A 19,880-nucleotide genomic window follows, 5' to 3' on the forward strand; every position below is an offset into this window, starting at 1 on the left:
ACCTTCATGGTTCCACGGCAGGTCCTGGGTTGGCCTCCCTAGCGGCAGCTGCAAGCACTTCCAGGCTTCGGCGTCCCGCAGCTGTGGTCGCCAGGCCTTCCACTGCGCACCAGACCTCACGCCGGAGCTCGGCGCCCTCGGCTGTATTGGCCATGCCCCTATGTGCGTGGACCGCCCAGCCTCTTGTAGGGCCAGGGGCGGGTCCTAGCTCCGCGGCACGCCCTGATTGATTCCCCGATATAAGGAAGTCCCTGCTTGTACTTCCTTGCCTTGGCAATCGGGTTGGCATTTATGCTAGATTGTCACTGCTTTTGAATCTTGCTCCAGTCTGTTCCAAGTCTCATTCCAGGATCCTTCTGTTCCAGTTCTGTTCCTGCCTTGTTCCTACTTCCTAGTTCTCTAGTGTCCTCCTGTTCCTGTTCATCTGTTCATCTCCCCAGGTAGTACCTCCAGACTGTCTCACTGTACTGACCTCGGCTTGCTCCTTGACCTGCCTGCCTTCTGACTCCAGTCTGTTCCTCGACCTGCCTGCCTGCTGCCTGCCTTCTGACCTCGGCCTGCCTGTGACCTCTGGAACCTGACCTCTGCTTTGCTGACTACTTCTCGGACAGACCCCTGGACTCTGACCTTTGCTCGCCTGACCACATCTCTGGATTCTGGCTCTGTTCCTAGCCTTGTCATCACCTACACTCTTCTGGTCCTCCTCGTTCCATCTGAACTCCAGTCTCGAACCTGACCGCGCTCCCCTTTTGCCTGTGGGCACACCAGACTTCCATCCTTCCAGGAGACCCTGCGAGGCCCACCTAAGTCCAAGCGGCCCAGGTTCCTACAGGCTCCTCCCAGGGAGACCTCGGCTTCTAGTGGTGAAGCTTCCAGTGGTGAAGCTCATCCTAGCCTCTGTCTCCTCCAGTGCTCCGGAGGTGCCCGCAGGTCTGCCCGCAGGCAGACCTGCAGGCAGTTCCTTACTGGTCCCTACCAGGGAGCCGTTCTCCACTGCTCCAGGACAAGGGTCCACCTCTGAGTGCAACAGCACAGACATCAGACTCATTGGTCTCTGGTTTCCTGAATCATCCCTTGATCCTTTTTAAAAAATTGGCATTAGGTTGGTAACCCTCCAGTTTTCAGGCACCATAGACGATTTTAATGACAGTTTACAAATTACTAGTAGCAGGTCCGCAATTTCATTTTTCAGTTCTTGTCAGCACTTTGGGATGTATACCATCTGGTCCAGATGATTTGCTACTTTTTAGTTTGTCAATTTGCCCTATTACATCATCCAGTTACAAAGAGATTTCAAAAGCAAGGAAAGGTTGAAACAGAGAAGATACTTTAGGTCTTGTATACCCTAACCACATTTATTGTTGCATGGGCAATAGATGTTCACAAGGTCTTTACCATCAGGAGTCAGAATCTGTGGCAAGCTATATTTATATATGTGAAATGAGGTCTTCTGTAACACATGATAGGTGCAGACCTGACCTGTAGAAAGGGGTGAATAACTTGAAACTAAACAAAACTACAGGCAAGCTCTGAATTATAAATAGGTCTTCTGATTTTCAATTAGAACCAAAAAATACCGATAAAACACCCCTATTGAGGAATTAGGGTGTTTCAGTTGTAACTGAAAACCCCCCAGAGTAGCCCTGCTTCATGCAGCTGAATGACTGAGCAGGGAACCCAAGCAGTGGGGTAGCTTAGGTCTCTAGAGACCAGTGCTTCCATTCCCAACCCCCCTTCCCATGCTTCCCATAGCAATACTTTAAATCACGGAAAATCACAATAATATAAACACTAAAGGAAACTTTAGCAGTGTTGCACTTCTCTCCTTTGGAGGAGAAAAAAACAGATGTGAAAGGGACTCAGGGAAGGCAGCAGAGAGCAATGAGAATGGCAGAATGACAGAGAGGGCCCAGCAGAGACGCATCCTCAGTTTGCACAGGTGGCACTGAAGGATGCATGGAGGAGGGAAGCAGTGTCAATTAGACACTCTCAGATCCACAGCTTTCCTCTCTCTCACAAACACACCCACTTACCTCCCACATCTTGGGCACCTCTCTGTTAAGCTCTGCTCTTGAAATCTTCCTTGAAGCCTTTAGCCTGTGCCTTAGAGCCGTTGTCGGTGTTTCTTGCTGCACTGGGAGCTACAGAAATCTGAAGAGAAGGTGGGGGGAGCCCTTGGAGATCTAAGGAGGGACAGGGCACCAAAAATACCCCTCCCTGGACATCTGTGCATCAGCAGAAACATAAATAAAAAAAAGCAGCACGGAGCCTACAAGCAAGCGCGTGTTCACAGGCCCTGTGGCACCCCATTCCTGGCACGGGTTTCCTAGGTAACTGGAAGCCCAAGGGTGAGGAGGGGGTAGGGCTATAGCAGGGCCTGAAAATGCGTGCTGCCTCACAGGCCCCCCAACTCTTTAAAATTATGCTGTTGCCAGTGCTCAGATCTCTGGGGCAGGGGGATTTTGGCACCCCTGCCCTGGTCAAGAGTGAGGGGAGAGGAACAGGGGCTCCCTACAGATATGGGGACCTGAGCCTGGGCCTCAATGGCCTATACCTTAAGATGGCCGTGGCTCACAAGCAGTTGAAATAACCATTATTGAATTTTAAGGGGATTTCTTTCATTTTGTACCTAAAGGACAACCTTTTTATAAATGAGGAGCATTGCATTTTCAAATATTTAATGAGCATGTATTTCCCTGCTAGCTCATCACTATGTGTAATCTTTTTAGAATATCTGAACACAACTTTATCAGTCTTAAAAGGTGATACCTTTGAGCTAGGCCCATGGTTCAGGTTGCAGTATTGGGGCAAATCAAGCCTGGGCATAATATGGATTTGATGCATCCAGGCCAGGAAGAAAGATGGCCACTGATACTGGCCCCTACATCTTAGAGAAGGTGCACCTTTATCCCTTGGGTCTTCAGAGTTTTCCAGAGCTGCCTAGATGTGTCACTTGTAGGAAGAGAGAGGTAAAAGATAGAGGGCTAAAATGGGGGAAAATAATTTTTAAAAAGTAACAGTTTTCTACTAGACACACTGACAGATAACCTTATGTTTTACAAAGCATAAAAAAGAATTAAATAATGGGAGTGTGCCAGTCTTGAAGTACAATATATTGTCCTTGGTCATCTGAAATGTGCTGGATAGAGCATGATTGCTCACTTAACAGTATCAAGTGTTCTTGTCCTTCCAGTAGGCGTAAGATGATGATGAGTTAATGGGCAGAAATCCTATTATTGTACATACTACCTTGATTAATATGCACCATTGCAGCCCGTAGGTTTGCATGCTGCTGAGGATGTGCATTACATAACAAAAGGACTGCTGCCTTCTTGTAAGTGCTACAGCACAGAGGAAGCCCAAAAGCTGATCTCGCAGAAACTTGGTCTTGCTAGAGGAAGAAAAAAGGTGACAGGTGATTTTACTCAACTCTCCATAACAATGTTCCATGCTAGAAAGAATTATTTCAGCTTGTTTAGCGAAGTCATGTGTAATTCTTTCACTTGTCAGTTTTAAGAATGTAACTAAAGATTGTGTTGGCGAACCTCTCCTGTGATCACATGGAGCTTTAAGGGACCACCCAGGTCCCTCACTAGCTACATTCTAGCCTAGGGTTTAAGCCAGGAAAGATTTCAGTATTTTGCAGACCATCTCTTGCAGACAGCTCCACTGAGGAGGTCCTGGGTTGGTCAGCCAGCTCCTTAAATGCAGGCTGTGCACAAGGAGACCTGAGGGTTTGGGTTTGGTTTTCCAGTTGGAGAGGAGGAGTTGAGAATCACCCTCCCCTCTGCCATTTTGGGCCCACCAAGCTTAATCCATGGGAAGGGATCTCTGCCCTGACCAGTGCCGTTCCAGGTCTGGAAGAGATTGTCTTGCTGAGTTTTGGGAGCATTGTTTATTTTTTTTCTAAAAACTTTGCTTTTTGGAAACAGGTTCTTGCCTAAGGAGGATTTTCACCCCTGCTTTGGGAGGTCAGGATAAAGTGCTGTGATTCCCTGCTGTTCAGCTAAGGAGGGACAGCGGAGATCTGATAGAGAAGAAGAGAGATGTATTTTTTGCAGAGAGTTTTGCTCTTATATTTTTGGGGAAGAATTCTTTTCTTTTGCCACCAGTTCCTGCCCACTGAGAAAGAGGAGGAGATTTTGAACACTTTTCTGGGACTTTCCATCATCAGAAGTCCAAGTTTGATCTCCATCGGAAGGAGAGAGAGGATAAAGAGATCCAAGTCTCCATTGAGAACCCTCCTTCCAACTCCTGCAGGGTTGGATTTGCCTAGTGTCTGCCAGGTTAGGGACACTCACTCGGCTGTTAGAACTGAGGAAAGAGATACCTTTGCACTGTTTATTTTTATGACAAGATAAATTAGAGAATTTTGTTGTGAATTGTACTTTGACTACTTTTGGTTGCAGTGGACTTTTGTTGAACACACCACCAGGTTATTCAGCATCTTCATTAAGAGTCAGAGGTGCCCAAAAAACAGGGGTGTTCGAACTGGTCCTCAGGGCCCCTGACCCCAGCCACTCAGATTTTCAGGGTAACCCTAATGAATATTTTCATACGTAGGAAGTAGCACATGCAAATAAAAACTCATTCATATAGGGCTGGATTTTAATACCTATGCGCGGGCGTACATTTGTGTGCGGACCCCGGCGCGCACAAATGTATGCCTGATTTTATAACATGCATGCGCAGCCACGTGCATGTTATAAAATCCGGGGTCGGCACATGCAAGGGGGTGCACAATAGTGCACCTTGCGCGCGCCAAGCCCTTGGGAGCCCCGATGGCTTTCCCCATTCCCTCCAAGGCCGCTCCGAAATCGGAGCGGCCTTGGAGGGAACTTTCCTTCCGCCCCCCCCACCTTCCCCTCCCTTCCCTACCTAACCCACTCCCCAGCCCTACCTAACCCCCCCCCAACCACCTTTATTTTATAAGTTGCGCCTGCCTCCGGGCAGGCATAGGTTGCGCGAGCCGGCCGATGGCCGACCCGTGATCCCGGGCACAGTGGCAAATGGCCACTGGGCCTGGAGGCTCCGGCCCCGCTCACACCGGCCATGCCCCGCCCCTTTTTTCAAGCCCCTGGGGCCTTTTAAAATCTGCCCCTAAAGATATCCTGAAAACATGACTGGCTGGGAGGCCCCAAGGACTGGTTTGAGCACCCCTGCCCTAGAGTAAGGACCATCCAAAGTGTGAGTATTGTGGGAATTAGGGTTGCCAACTGGTTCCAGATTTTCAGGACAGGTTGATCCAGTCCTGGTTTTACGCCCCCTGCATGCAGGTACTTATAGTCTTGATTTTCTTAGGGAATGCAATAGGGAAATCAGAATAAGTCCCAGGACTGGATCAATCTATTCTGAAAATCTGGAGCCAGTTGGCAACCCTAGTGGGGAAAGAAAACCTAAAGAAATTGAGACAATCCCTGTGAGCCTAGGATCCCAAGAGTTAAATCCTCCTCCATGCCGGAAAGAACCCCAGCACCCCGGGGCCTGTAGTGGACTGAGTAGATTGAGAGCGGAGAAAAACAGAGAGTTGGGAGAAAAATGACCTTGGGGACAAAATTTGCCCCCCTGCATTCTGGGAGGTCCCCAAAGAGAGCTTTAGATAAACACAAAGGCTGGCATCATATTTCTGGCAGGAACTTGTTCATAAAACATGGACTTTGGAATTAGCTGAGTACAGAAAAGAAGTTAGAATATTAACAACCAGCAAAAGGATAGGTCTGAGCTGACTGTTCAAACCGGCAGCCTTGAACACTTTGAATTCTAAGCAAATAGTCCCATAACGGCAATACTGTAAGTAAAACCTGACAACGTGGGGGGAAGGCCAAGGAATGCCCTTATAGAGATTGTGATCAGCTTATTTCCAAGTTAGTTTATTAGCCATCTAATGGAATATTGTGTATTCAGGAGTAATAATGGCTCCAGCTGTAAGCACTGTTCTGCTCACTCAATTCCCTCCCCCCAGCACATTGGAATGACTAAGAATGTGAGAGTTGAGCTTTCAGCAAGCTTCATGAATTTTAAATGCTTTTCAGTCACAAAGTAGGGCACAGAGCATGTGGTCAGTGGTGGCCAGGGAACTGGCAGCCAATGAGAGTATTATGGGATATTAGGTGTCTCAGAGATAATGAATGCTTTGGCTTATCCAGGTGCATTCTTGGCCCACCGTGCATGTCGAGGCTGAATGGAGTAAATGTTTCCCAATCCAGCTTTTAACAATTGATCATTTTGTAATTGCCAGTGGAAAAAGCATTAACAGGGGTTACTTTCTCAGCAGGCTTGTGCAAGATTTAAATTTCATGCCATCATCTTTACAAGACAAAATCTTCACTGGTATTTTGTAACAAGCTAATTACACTGGCACAACTTTTCCATATTCCTTAATTTGATTTTAGGCTTGGAAAGTTTAATATGATAATTTAACCTTTATCATTTATGGTGAAAGGTATCTTGAGTTTTCATGCCTAATTAGATAATTCTGTTGCGAGCCTGAGTTAAAAAAGAAAAAAAATGCCTCTTCATATTTTGCAGAATAGCTAGAAAAACATTGCATGGTTTTCACTCCGAGTTTAGGCTTGCTCAAATGTCAACACTTTGGCTGAACATCTTAAAAGAAACCATGTTCAGTATTGCTAATTTTCTGAAGCTACTGTGCATAAGTAAGACTTTGTGAATACTGAAAGGCAAGAACAAGAGACGGCATTATGGCATTACTAGTAATAATAATATGGTACCTTGCATTGGAACAGGACATCAGTGTGCTTTATAAAGAAACAACAGCCACCCCTGAGATGTAGCACAGATCTCGGATGTCTTAAAAGGGTAAGGAAAGGAGAAACAATGTTTTTATCATTACTGCCCAGTTACTGATGGTGAAGTGGGGCACAAGGGGATAAACAGATGTACTCAAGGTCACACAGAATGAACGATAGAGGATGTATCCCAAGAGTTGCCCTGGTCTTTGGGTCAGTGCCATAATTACAGGATCACACCTTATGTATGTCCAGCTGCTGCTTCAGAAGTACCCAGCTGGTGATAAGTGGCAGAACAACGGGGAGCAGAAGTAGAAAACCATGTTCTGCTTCCATTTTGCCAGCTCCCAATCAAATTTTAAATATGTTCCAGGAGCCATTTCTGTTCAGCGACTTCCAGAGCAGTATTGCAGAGCGGTTAGTCTTTTTTGGCAGATGACACTAAGACCTGAAACAGATTCAGAATGCATTGTGATCCTAAGGAAACCTAAGGAGTATATGCGTGCTTGGCAATTCAAAATCAATGCAAACAAGTAGAGAATCGAGCATTCAGGATACAGAAATCTGAGGGAGCAGTGCACAATGGGAAGTACAATATTGATGTGTACTAACCAAGAAAGAGACCTCGAGGTGATTGTATCTGATGATTTCAAGGTAGCAAAACAGTATGATAAGGCAGTGACCAGAGCCAGAGGGATGCTAGGGAGAGGTATAACTAATAGAAAAAATGTGGTATTACCTCTGTATAGGTTATTGGTGAGATCTCACCTAGAATATTGTGTCTAATTCTGGAGGCCATCCCTCCGAATAGATATAGATAAGGGAGACGTGGTCCAGCCTAACCTATCAAAATGGTGCAGAGTCTGTATGAAAAGTTCCTTGAAATGAGACTTGCTATGTACACCCTAGAGCAGAGAAGAGAGACAAGGGGATCAACAATGCACAAGAAAAAAAAGTAGTTTCAGAAGAAAGAATGCTCTAGAACAAGAGAGTACGAGACTCCAAGCAACGTTTGGAAATATTTCTTCATGGAAAGGATGGAATAGCTTTCCAAGCGAGGTGGTGGAGACAGATACTGTAAAAGATTCTTGCATGCTCCTGCTGGTGATAGGTTTGACTGCTTCTGTCTGCCCTGAAACAACATTCCTTGTGAGTAATGACGTAATCAAAAGGATTAAATTACCAACAGTGCCCTAGGAAACAACAAAGCCTCTGCCAAAAATGGAGTCAAGCTCAATTTAGGAAAACCAGAAAAGATTAAAATAAAGTAGCAAAATGTAGGATACATTTTAGATGTGACCCACAGAGTGGCAAAATATACTTTTTGTGAGATCACTCCCTTACCTATCTCATGTTTGAATGAAACCAAATAAAATTAAATACAATATTACCTTTCTTTCTGTTTTTTTGACCTGGCATTTTCCTCTTGCTATTTTGGGCTTTCACTTCAGTCAAAATCAGGGATGGGATCTGTCGCCAGAAATATTCATTCATAACTACCTGAGGTTTTGTACCATTATTTTATATTCCCTTCCAACTTGGTTTGGTCAACTCTAGAGCTCTGCGATCCTGGGTCCTAGACCCAACCACCTGAAGTCGCCAGTGTGCAATAACTACAATTATCTCAGCCATTACTGACCCAGGGAATAGAAGACTTGAGCATAATATTACAGCACCTTGCAAAGGTCTTCACACTTGTGCTTTTTTCACATTCTGCTGTCTAAAGAATAGAAATAAAAATACATTAAAGTAGGAGTTTGTTTCACTGATGTACACAACATTCTCTACACTTTCATCATGAAAGAACAATTATAGAAAAATTCCAAAAGTAATTAAGAATGAAAAACCCAAAAGTCTTGATTGTATAAATCTTCATATCTCTTGACTCAGTGCTTGGTTGGAGGACGCCCTTTTTTGCAGCAATAACAGCCATGAGTCATTGGAATCAACTTTGCAAATTGGGATGGTGCAGTTTTTGTCCATCCTTCTTGACAGAAGAGCTCAAGTTCTTTCAATTTGGCTGGGAATTATCTGTGGACTGCAGTCTTCAAGTCTTGCGTTAGATTTTCTATTGGACTCAGGTCTGGCCTTTGACTGGGATACTCAAGGACATCGGGGCTAATGGAAGCACTAGGTGGCCGCCTACAGTACCACAGGTTTGAGGGCAACTGCCTAGTGCTTCCACTGGCTCTGATTAGCATCAGCCCAGCGGGGCTGGAAGAAAGAACTCTGGAGGCAGAGCAGCATCAGCCTGGCTGCAGACGGGGCCAGGAAAAAAAAAAAAAAGAGAATTCAGGAGGCGGAGCAGCACTTACAGCCATGTGGCCTGAAGAAGGAGCAGGAGCTTCAGCTGGGCCTGCAGGGCCAGAAGGAAATAGGAAGCATAGCCTGACAGCCAGGCCCAAGCAGCCCGAAAAAGAAGCAGCAGCAGCAGCATTGGTTGGGCCCATGGCATTGTAAGAAAATGGGCCTTAGTGGTGATGGTTGGGCCGCATGGCCCAAAAAGAGCAGGAGCAGCAACAAAGTCATTCGAGCCATGTGGCTGAAAGCAGGAACAGCATTGGCCCCCCCAAGGGAGAGAGAATTGTCCCAGCGGCGGAGGGTGCCCCAAGAGGAGGCTGCTGTGACTGCTGCTGCTTGTTCTGGACAAAAAGAAGAGCTGAGCATGTTTGTGTGTGTGTGTGCTGTGTGTGAATGAACATGAGTGAGCAATGTGTGTGTGTATATGTATGTGTGTTTGACCATGTATGTGTGAGCGAGTTTGTGTGTAAGCGAGCGTATATGTGAATATGTGTATGAGAGTGTATGAGTGTTAAAAAGTGTGTGCTCATGAGAGAGAGAGATGCTTACGGCCTCTCCTCCCCCCTACTAATCCACAGCAATCATAGGGTGACTGGAGAATGGGGGATTTTTTAATCCTTATTAGTTTTAAATTATTGGGTGTAGTTTGACATGTTTGCTGTGTTAAAATTGTTTAGTGATGTTTGGGAAATTAAAAAAAAATGTGTTTATAAGTTTTTAATTATTGGATGCTCTGCTCATCAGTTGTATTGAAATATTTATTCTTATTAGTATGGTTTCACTATTATGATGTTTTATATTTCTTGATTTTTATTGTTTGTTTCATGAGGAGGGGTAATAGTTCTGTTTTTTCATTGTTGCACTGCATATAGTGTCTGTCTTCTTATGGTTTCCAGTTCAGTTTTTGTCTGCACATTTCTGTTTGTACTTTATGGTTTCTCTATTCTGTTTTTCACAAGGGATTGTCTGTGATCTGCATGTGTGATCAAGGTGATGTATTTTGCTAGCGTGTAGTTTCTGTGTAGGAATCTATAGACATCTGGCTTGTTCTGTTTTCCTAATAGGAGGTGTATTGGTGTTTTAGGGCTATGGTTTAATATATGCAGTGTTGCCTTTTCATAAATAGTTTTGTTACTATCTGAGTGATGGCATCTGGTATTGTTTTTGTATTGGAAGTTTACTATATTGTGATTGTAATTTAGTTTACTCATGGCTTTCTGAGGGCCAAGCCCACACCCAGTACATGTCAGAATAGGCCAAATGCCAATAGGAAGTGGAGATGATGAGCGGTGTAAACTAACCATATATGGAGGTAGTATAGCGCTAAAGAGTTCACGGAGCCTTTTATATTGTAGAAGGGAACTCCGAAAAATGAAGACAACTAAACCGGTAAACCGATGGCGTCTCCACAGGGCCGTTCCCTTCTACAATATAAAATTCCTTTTGGCCATCAAGCCGTTTCTATTTTAAAACTGTTTGGGAACTTGTGCACGCACCATTTTTACAGCATTTGAAAGTTTCCTGCTCTTGTACAACTCTCCGCAAGGCGCCCCTTTTTTGCAACTCTGGCGTTTTCTCCTGACAGAATATCTGGACATGTTTACAGACTCACGCGTTAAACATTTCTGACACTTGCAAATCTCTGGGCCTCTGTCCCTCCCGATGCAGCCCATGTGGTGAAACACGGTCCGTGTCGGGGGACCAAAACCTTTGGTTAAGAATTTATGAATAAAAGGCGAAAACGCTTGATCCAAGGCTTCATTTTTCTTGATCAATTCACCACAAGGATCCGTGAACTCTTTAGCGCTATACTACCTCCATATAAAATAGGCCAAATACCATATTGGTTCCAAGTGTCCTTTTTGCGTCACAGCAGTGCATATAAATATAATATACATGTTGTTGTAAGTGCTATTTATACCTCGGAATGTCCTTTTTCATGCAGAGTTTGTTATTGTAGATGAATAGTTTTCTATTGTGTGTGGGGTGGGAGGGGGCCCACAAAGCCGTAAGGTTCACCTAGGGTGCCCATAATACCCGTGCACTGGCCCTGGAGGACCTTTACTTTCTTCTTACGCAGCCACTCCATCGTTGCTTTTGCTTTGTTCTTAGGATCATTGTCCTGCAGAAAAGTGGCTCTTCTCCCCAGGCTTAGGGTCTGGGACCGACTGGAACAGATTTTCCTCTAGGATCTGCTTGCAGCGTCCATCTTTTTCTAGATCTTCACATGCGTCCCTGTCCCCACAGCTGCAAAGTATCCCCACAATGTACTGCTTGCTGTAGGGATGCTGTTAGCAGGGCGATGGGCTGTGTTTATGTTATGCCACACATACCACTTAGCATGGAGACCAAAATGTTCCACTGTGGCCTCATTAGACCACAAAACCTCTCACATGCTTGCAGTGCCCCTGAAGTATTTCTTTGCAAATGCTATGCGGCAAATAGAGTCTGTTTGGCAGTAGCTGCCTTCTTGCCACCCTGCCATACAATCGGTGTCTCTGTGGAGTAATCTTGGAATTGTTGAACAGTCACAGATACACATACGAGACCGTCCCTTCTCCAGGGAGCTTGCGGTCTAGTCCAGACAACAAGAGCCTAGGAAACTGTGTTTATTGTAGAGAAGTAGTAATGTAGAGAATCTCAGGCCTGGCAGGGACCTTCCTCAACCGTTGAAGGGACAAGCAGTGGCTTTGGGGTACCAAAGTGTTTCCACTTTACAGTGATAGACCTAACAGTGCCCAAAGGGATACTTAAATCTTAAACATTGACATTTTCTTATTTATTTATATTTATTTATTTATTTATTTAGGACTCTTATATACCGATATTCTTGTAACAAGTTACAAATCACTTCAGTTTACATTATAACAAGAAACCTGTGCAAAAGAATGCATTACATTAAAACAAGGATGACCAAACTTGGATCAAGTAACATGGTTTAACATGGGGATAACTGGAAGAGATTGACTGCATAAAGAACAGAAAGCTAGAGATGTTGGAGCCTTCCCAATCTCTGCCTTTGAATCGCATTAACCTATAGTTGTTTGGGCAGCTCCTTGTTTGGCATAATTTAACCTTTGTTTCAAATTCACTTCATACAACCAAAATAGCTTGATTCCTCATCCAGGAGTATTTGAATTAGCTCAGCTATTGTGATCGGATACCGGTGGGCTCTATTTAATTTATTAAAGCAATTTTTTGAACCAGAGCTGATCTGCTATAACAATGGGTGAGAAGACTTACGCAACCAAAGCTTTTTGTTTGTTTTTAATTCTAACAGTAATTACTTTTGGAATATTTTTATAATTGTTCTTTTACAACGAAAATGTAGAGTGCGCTGTTTAAATCAGTAAAACAACCTATTTAACAAATGTATATATTGTATAATAAAGCTATATAAGTAGTGTACAATAAACAAACATAATACAAAACTAATGCACTTTGATTTGTATTTTTTTAGACAACAGAATGTGAAAAATGTGTAAGGATGTGAAGACGTTTACAAGGAACTGTACATTTCTTTTTTCAAGCAAGATTCAGTACCGAACATTTATAGCTCAAAATAGCACAATAATATTTATTCCAGTGGGATTCTCATTAACCTCTTCTGTTCATTTTCTTAGATTGCTTTATGCATATGTGATAATGAACTGCCTACAAGCCATGGGCTGCATCTAAAAATGGTGATTTACTGCTGATAATTATGGGTTCAGATTCTGTATTTGTAATAGAATTTACCAGATGTAGAAATTGTTCCAAAAAAAGAAACATGGATGCTTTAGTCATCTTTTTTTTTTTGACCTGGCAGTTTCTTCCTACTCTGTTGGGCTTTTGGCTCAATGAGAACCATAGCTGGAAACTGGTGCCATGAGCCTTTATTCCTGGGGATTTTTTTCCCCTTATTGTAGATCCCATCCCCATTTATTACTGAGGGCCATGCGCTAGGTCTCCTTCTAGAGCTTGGTAATCATGGGCCCTACATTTCACCACTACGCGTTGCCATTGCACAATGACTATGCCTCCCACCCCAAGAGGCTGTGAATGCTATCTCTGCAGGATCGAGGGACAGAAGAACTGAGATGGGAATGATACCAAAAAAAAGCTAACAAATCAGGCAACACAATAATAATGGGAGATTTAATTTATTCCGATATCAATTGGGTAAATGTAATCAAGACATGCTAGGGCGGTAAAGTTTCCAGCTGCCATAAATAATTGCTTCATGAAGCAGCTGGTCTTGGAACTGATCAGAAGGGGGACTAATTTAGATCTAATCCTAACTGTGCAAGAGGCGATAGTGGTGGGATAGTGGTGGGAACACTTGGCATAACATAATCACTGAAGGGAAGACATTAAGGAAAGCTACTGCAGTAGCATTTAACTTTGAAAAGGGAAAGCAGGATAAAATGAGGACATTAGAAAACAACTAAAAGGAGCAGTTCAAAGGTTAAATATCTGTATATGCCATGGATGCTGTTTAAAAACACCATTTTGGAAGCCCAGACTAGAAGTATGTTTAAGTGGTAAGATGAAAGAAGCTATTAAAGCCAAAAGGACATCTTTCAAAACCTGAAAAGTGGATCCCAAATCAGAAAATAGGAAAGGGCATAAGCATTAGCAACTTAAATATGAAGCATTCATAAGGCAAAAGAGAATTTGAAAAGAAGCTTGCTGAAAAGGTAAAAGCTCAATGTAAAAACTTTCAAAGTATATTCAAAACAATTCTGTTGGACCACTAGATGACAGAGGGATAAAAGGGGCACTCAGGAAAGACAGCCATAGCAGAAAAACTACATTAATTCTTTGCTTTGGTCTTTACTCTGGAGAGTATTGGGGAGATACCTATGTCTGAAAATTCAGAGTGATGATTCACAGGAACTGAATCAAATCCTGGTAAACTGGAAAGATATAATAGACGTAAATCAACAAACCAAAGAGTAACAAATCACCAAGACCAGATGGTATACAACTCAGAATTCTAAAAGAACTAAAATATTAAATTGCAGACTTATTAGTATTCACATTCAAATCAGCTACAGTACCTGAGGACTGCAGAGTGGCCAACGTAACACCCATTTTTAAAAAGGGCTCCAGGGGTGATTTGGGAAACTGCCGACCAGTGAGCCTGACTCTGGTGCTGGGTAAAACTCTAGAAGCTATTCTGAAGAACAAAATTACTGGCCAGCTGGATAGACACAGATTAATGGGGCAGATCTAACTTGAATTTAGCAATTTTTCCCTACAAATCTGCTAGATTCTTTTGAAGGGGTTAACAAATTGACAAGCTATGTCTGGATTTTCAGAGGGTGTTAGCAAAGTCCCTCATTAGGAAATTAAAATGTCATAGGATAGGAGGCAATGTTCTTTTGTATATTGGTAACTGGTTGAAGGATAGGAAATAGAGTAGGACTGAATGGTCATTTCTCTCAGTGAAGAACTGTAAATAGTGATGTACCCCATGTAATCTTTTTTAATATATAGTATTCTGCTTTGAAATGTCTGAAAGACAGAGTATAAATCAAATAAATAAAATGTTCTGGAAAAGGGAGTGAAGAGAGAAGTGATCAAATTTGCAGATGACGCAAAATTAACTGTGAGGAATTGCAAGAGGACTTTGTGAAACTGGTGGATTGTGCATCTAAATAGCTGATGAGATGTAATGTGGATAAGTACAAAGTGATGCATTCAGGGAAGAATGCTGGGTTCCATATTAGGTGTCATGACCCAGGAGAAGGATCTTGAAATCATTTTGTACAATACTTTGAAATCTTTGGCCTAGTCCTCAGGGGCAGTCTAAAAACCAAATAGAATTTTAGGCATTATTAGGAAAGGAATGTAAAATAAAACAGAGGATATTATAATACTTCTGTATCGATCCATAGTACAACTGCATCTTTTAAGGACTGTGTGCAGTTCTGGTCATTTTATTTTAAAAAAGGTACACCAAAACTAGAAATGGTACAGAAAAGGGCAATCAAAATGATAAAGGGGATGGAATAACTCCTCTGGGCGCTGAGGCTAAATAGCTGAGAAGGAGATAAGATGGAGGTCTATAAAATCTCGACTGAGGTAGAATGGATAAACAAGGAACAGTTAATTACCCTTTCAAATAGTGCTAGAACTAGGGGATACTCCATGAAGCTAATAGATAGCACATTTAAAACAAATCAGAGAACGTATAATTATACTGTAGAATTTGTTGCCACAGGATGTAGTAAAAGCAGTTAGCATAACTGGGTTTAAAAAGGGTTTGGATAATTTCCTGGAGGAAAAATCCATAAACTATTATTAGCCAAGTAGACTTGGAAAAGCCACTGCTTATTCCTGGTTATGAGCAAGGAGGATTGATGCTATTCTTTGGGAATAGCTTGTGAATTGGTTTTGCCTCCATCAGAGACTGGACGCCAGGGTTGAATGAACTTTTGGTCTGACCCAGTATTGCATTTCTTCTTAGGTTTCCCACCACATGAGAGTGTGCAGCACTGCCAGTGAGCCTTTAGGCTGGCTGCTTTAATTATTTTATTTTACTTTTTAATGAACATGAATGTACTGATTCTTTATTCTTTCAAAAGCTACTGCTGAGTTTTACCATGACCCACATGCTGACTCGCTTTTGAGATTTACTGAACTCTGCAAACGACACCTTTTGCACTCTTAGCCTTCATTCTGTTTTGATTCTGAATAGAGTAGATGCTAGGTTAGAGCACTTGGATACATAGAAATGAAGGTCAGCAAACAAGCTATAGCTGATACTGTTTTAGCTGACTAACTTAATAGCAGGGAGGGTAATTTTAAAAGCCATTTCTGTGTTTATCCAGCAGAAGTGCCCTCCCTCTGTGTGGATACAAATATGCGCAGCCACCATGTACATACGTTCACTGGCAGTGGGGGGGGGGGGGGGGGCATTCCTGAGTGTGGGGTTAGGAAGGGGTTTCCAACTATGCACATACTTTTGAATTTGGAAAAAGTAGACATGTAATTTTTGATAGAATAAGTACCTTCTCAAATTAGCAAATGTAAATACTGAATGTCTGGATACTTTAGGTCATTTTCAAAGTGAAAGTATATATCTATATATCTATATCTATATATCTATATGTAATGTGGATATATATAGATATACTAGCATTTAGAAAATTAGTGCAAAGCCTGCAGGTGAAATGTACTTGCAGACTTTGCTCTTCTGCAGCAGTCTTAAAATTACTCCCTTAGGGGCCGATGCAATACAGTGCGCTCAGCCGAGCGCACTGTTTAACCTGCAGTCGGATGTGGGATAAATAGATGTTAATCCACCCCCTAATGCAATAGGGGGATTAGCGCCTATTTAACGCATGTCCGACGCGGAGTGAATGAGATAGCGCTCATCACATGCAAATGCACGTGAATGAGCCTTTTACTCATTCATTCCGCATGCAAAAAGATAAATGTGCATCTCAGATAAACTCGGTGGCCGTTTTTATTACTGGCAGACAGGCAGGTTAGGAAAACCAAGGCCGAGTTTACCGGCGTCGGTCTTCATAACCGGCAGCCGTGGTGGGTCACATTAGGAAGGAGGCGCTAAGGTCACACAAGTGACCCTAGCACCTCCTTCCTAGCGCGACCCCCTAATTTCCATATTGCATGGTGCCCCCATTGCAGGCGCCATGCATGCGTTAAAAAAAGCGAGGGCTGAAACGTCAGTGCCCGCTTTCAGTGCACATAATTGCATCGGCCCCGTAGAGGGTAATTTTCACAGGCATTTCCCTGGGTAAAAGAGTGCTTTACTTGATTGGAATAAGATTGCCCTCCTGATGTGGGTATTGTCCTGTAAGTCTACCTGGAGGCGTTCCATGGGAGTGGAGTGGGGGAGGGGTTTGTGCTTGCACATATACTTTTCCATTTACAAAAGGTGTACACATACATTTCCCCCCCAAATTTCTTCCTACAATTTAGCAGTTGTAATTGCGTGCATGTAGTTTAATATGGAGTAATTTTCAAAGCGGACATAGACACGCAAGTCTGCTTTGAAAACGTATTTGCCCACTTTCTTATGAGGACTACTAAGAAATTGCCCTCCTTAATGTCTGGCTTTTCAGAGCTGCCCTTCCTTCATCAGGACAAAGCAACAAGAGCAGGTTAATGCAAAGGATGATGTTTCCACAATACGTAAGTAAATCCCAGGTTGCCTTACAATAGTGTGCAAAGGTGAGCGTGAAAGAGGGGGATGATGTGTTAGCAGAGTGAAATGTAGCAAGGTTATGCATGGTAATGGGTGAGAAGACCCAAGGTGAGCGTGAAAGAGGGGTGTGATGTGTTAGCAGAGTGAAATGTAGCAAGGTTATGCATGGTAATGGGTGAGAAGACCCAAGGTGAGCGTGAAAGAGGAGGGTGATGTGTTAGCAGAGTGAAATGTAGCAAGGTTATGCATAGTAATGGGTGAGAAGACCCAAGGTGAGCGTGACAGAGGGGGGTGATGTGTTAGCAGAGTGAAATGTAGCAAGGTTATGCATGGTAATGGGTGAGAAGACCCAAGGTGAGCGTGACAGAGGGGGGTGATGTGTTAGCAGAGTGAAATGTAGCAAGGTTATGCATGGTAATGGGTGAGAAGACCCAAGGTGAGTGTGACAGAGGGGGGTGATGTGTTAGCAGAGTGAAATGTAGCAAGGTTATGGGTGAGAAGACCCAAGGTGAGCGTGAGAAGAGGAGGGTGATGTGTTAGCAGAGTGAAATGTAGCAAGGTTATGCATGGTAATGAGTGAGAAGACCCAAGGTGAGCGTGAAAGAGGAGGGTGATGTGTTAGCAGAGTGAAATGTAGCAAGGTTATGCATGGTAATGGGTGAGAAGACCCAAGGTGAGCGTGAAAGAGGGGTGTGATGTGTTAGCAGAGTGAAATGTAGCAAGGTTATGCATGGTAATGGGTGAGAAGACCCAAGGTGAGCGTGAAAGAGGAGGGTGATGTGTTAGCAGAGTGAAATGTAGCAAGGTTGTGCATGGTAATGGGTGAGAAGACCCAAGGTGAGCGTGAAAGAGGAGGGTGATGTGTTAGCAGAGTGAAATGTAGCAAGGTTATGCATGGTAATGAGTGAGAAGACCCAAGGTGAGCGTGAAAGAGGGGTGTGATGTGTTAGCAGAGTGAAATGTAGCAAGGTTATGCATGGTAATGGGTGAGAAGACCCAAGGTGAGCGTGAAAGAGGAGGGTGATGTGTTAGCAGAGTGAAATGTAGCAAGGTTATGCATGGTAATGGGTGAGAAGACCCATGTCCCTTTTCAGACCTTTCAGGCAGGTTTTGTAGCTTTTGGTCATTTCCATTTCGAGCATCTTCCGTTCTTGATAGTTCTGAAGCTCCTTCTATTATGCTGATCATAAGGTCTTTGCATCAGTGTTCTGACCTGGAAAAAATATCCCCCCACCAAGCTGTCACCTTGCTCTTCCTTGTGAAGTGTTATCTTCTGTCTGAGTAGGTTTGTGCTTGTCTTTAATTTCAGACCCATTTCACCAGTTCAGCATCCTTCTGGTGATTCCGGCAGTTTCTTCGGGATATGTATGTGTGTGTGTGCATGCATGCATGCACATCTGCTAAGTAGATGTGTGTGTGTGTACAGGGATGATGGGGTGAGCTTGTGTGTATGTGTAGTAAGATAATGTGTGATAAGAATTACATGTGTATATATTAGCAGAGGAAGACACATGATTTTGTGTAGTTTCCCTATTTTGAGGGAAGATATTACTGATCTAAGTAAAAAAGGTAAATATATGTTCAATATTTCATTTTTACCAAGCACTCTTTAGTTATTGTGGCTTTCTCTTTTTCATTTAATTAAATAGAAGACAACCCTTCATTAATTTTATTGCGTATTATTTTCTGTGTACTGAAGTATACCAGTTATCCTATTAAAGGAAAATTAGAAAACTGAGATAGTTTAACTGTTGTGCAACGTGGCCAAGACTTCAGGATGTTTACTACAAGTCTGAGAAAATGGAAGATGTTTCACGTTTTTACAGTGAAAAAAAAAGGAGAGGCCTAAGGCATTCCTGCTGTATTGATTGTTGTAGTTAACCGAAAATTCAGTTTATAGAAAGGCAGAGGGGAGGGAAAATGAGAAAGAAAAGGAATGAGGAGGGGAGGAAGAGAAGACAAAGGGGATAGGATGAAAAGGAGATGGAGAGGAGAGAAAGGAAAGCAGAGAGAGGAGCGCAGGGCCGGCGCTTCTATCTGGCAAACTAGGCAGCCTATTGCGCCAAAATTTGGGGGGTGAAAAAATCCTACCAGCACAAGACTCAAAGAAGTGCCAGAGCTGGTACCATGGAAGGGACACTGTGCCGAAGCCACTGCCGCCAGTGGGAGGGAGCGCCGTGCTAGAGCTGCCACCAAAAGGTAAGTTAGAGGAGTGGGTTGGTGCATGACCGAAGGCTTGCCTAGGGCAGGAGAGGGAGCGAGAGGAAATACCATGGGAAAGAGTAAAGAAGAGAAAGCTGAGGAGAAATGTGGATGAGGGGGAAGAGGACGAGAGAGGAAGTATCAGTATGCAAAGGTTACAGTTACTGATGGCACACAATTATCTTAAGTGAAATGGGCTCCAACTATGTAATGGAGAATATTAGGAAATTAGATTTATATAAATGTCATCAAACATATTTATTGTTCTTTGCCCTGAAATAGAGCTGTGCTGGCAGCAATGCAGGGTCTCATCTAGATTTATTATGGATTAGGCACATTCCATCTCATTACAGAAAAATAGCACTGCACAAATCTATCAGCACTGTCACGTGACAAACGAAGGACGTTCCATTTTCTACAAGCATCAAGTAGATTAATATTCTCAGACATCAGGCTAATATTATGTGACT

The 19,880-nt window shown here is 43.2% G+C and overlaps 1 protein-coding gene across 4 annotated transcripts in view; it reads left to right on the top strand.

The window, feature by feature from the left end:
• The window catches only part of DDAH1 (dimethylarginine dimethylaminohydrolase 1), a 232,137-nt gene that overhangs the window by 145,691 nt on the left and 66,566 nt on the right, over nucleotides 1-19,880 (top strand). The window contains exon 1 of one of the 4 annotated variants that reach the window (XM_029617955.1): nucleotides 17,163-17,195. The exons of the other annotated variants lie outside the window; for them this stretch is intronic. Within the exon in view, the coding sequence (XP_029473815.1) occupies nucleotides 17,169-17,195 (27 nt within the window). The 5' untranslated portion in view covers nucleotides 17,163-17,168. Of the gene's footprint in view, nucleotides 1-17,162; nucleotides 17,196-19,880 lie in introns of those variants that run through there. 4 annotated transcript variants of the gene reach the window in all.

Source organism: Rhinatrema bivittatum, chromosome 10 (assembly GCF_901001135.1).
Source record: "Rhinatrema bivittatum chromosome 10, aRhiBiv1.1, whole genome shotgun sequence".
NCBI lineage: Eukaryota > Metazoa > Chordata > Amphibia > Gymnophiona > Rhinatrematidae > Rhinatrema > Rhinatrema bivittatum.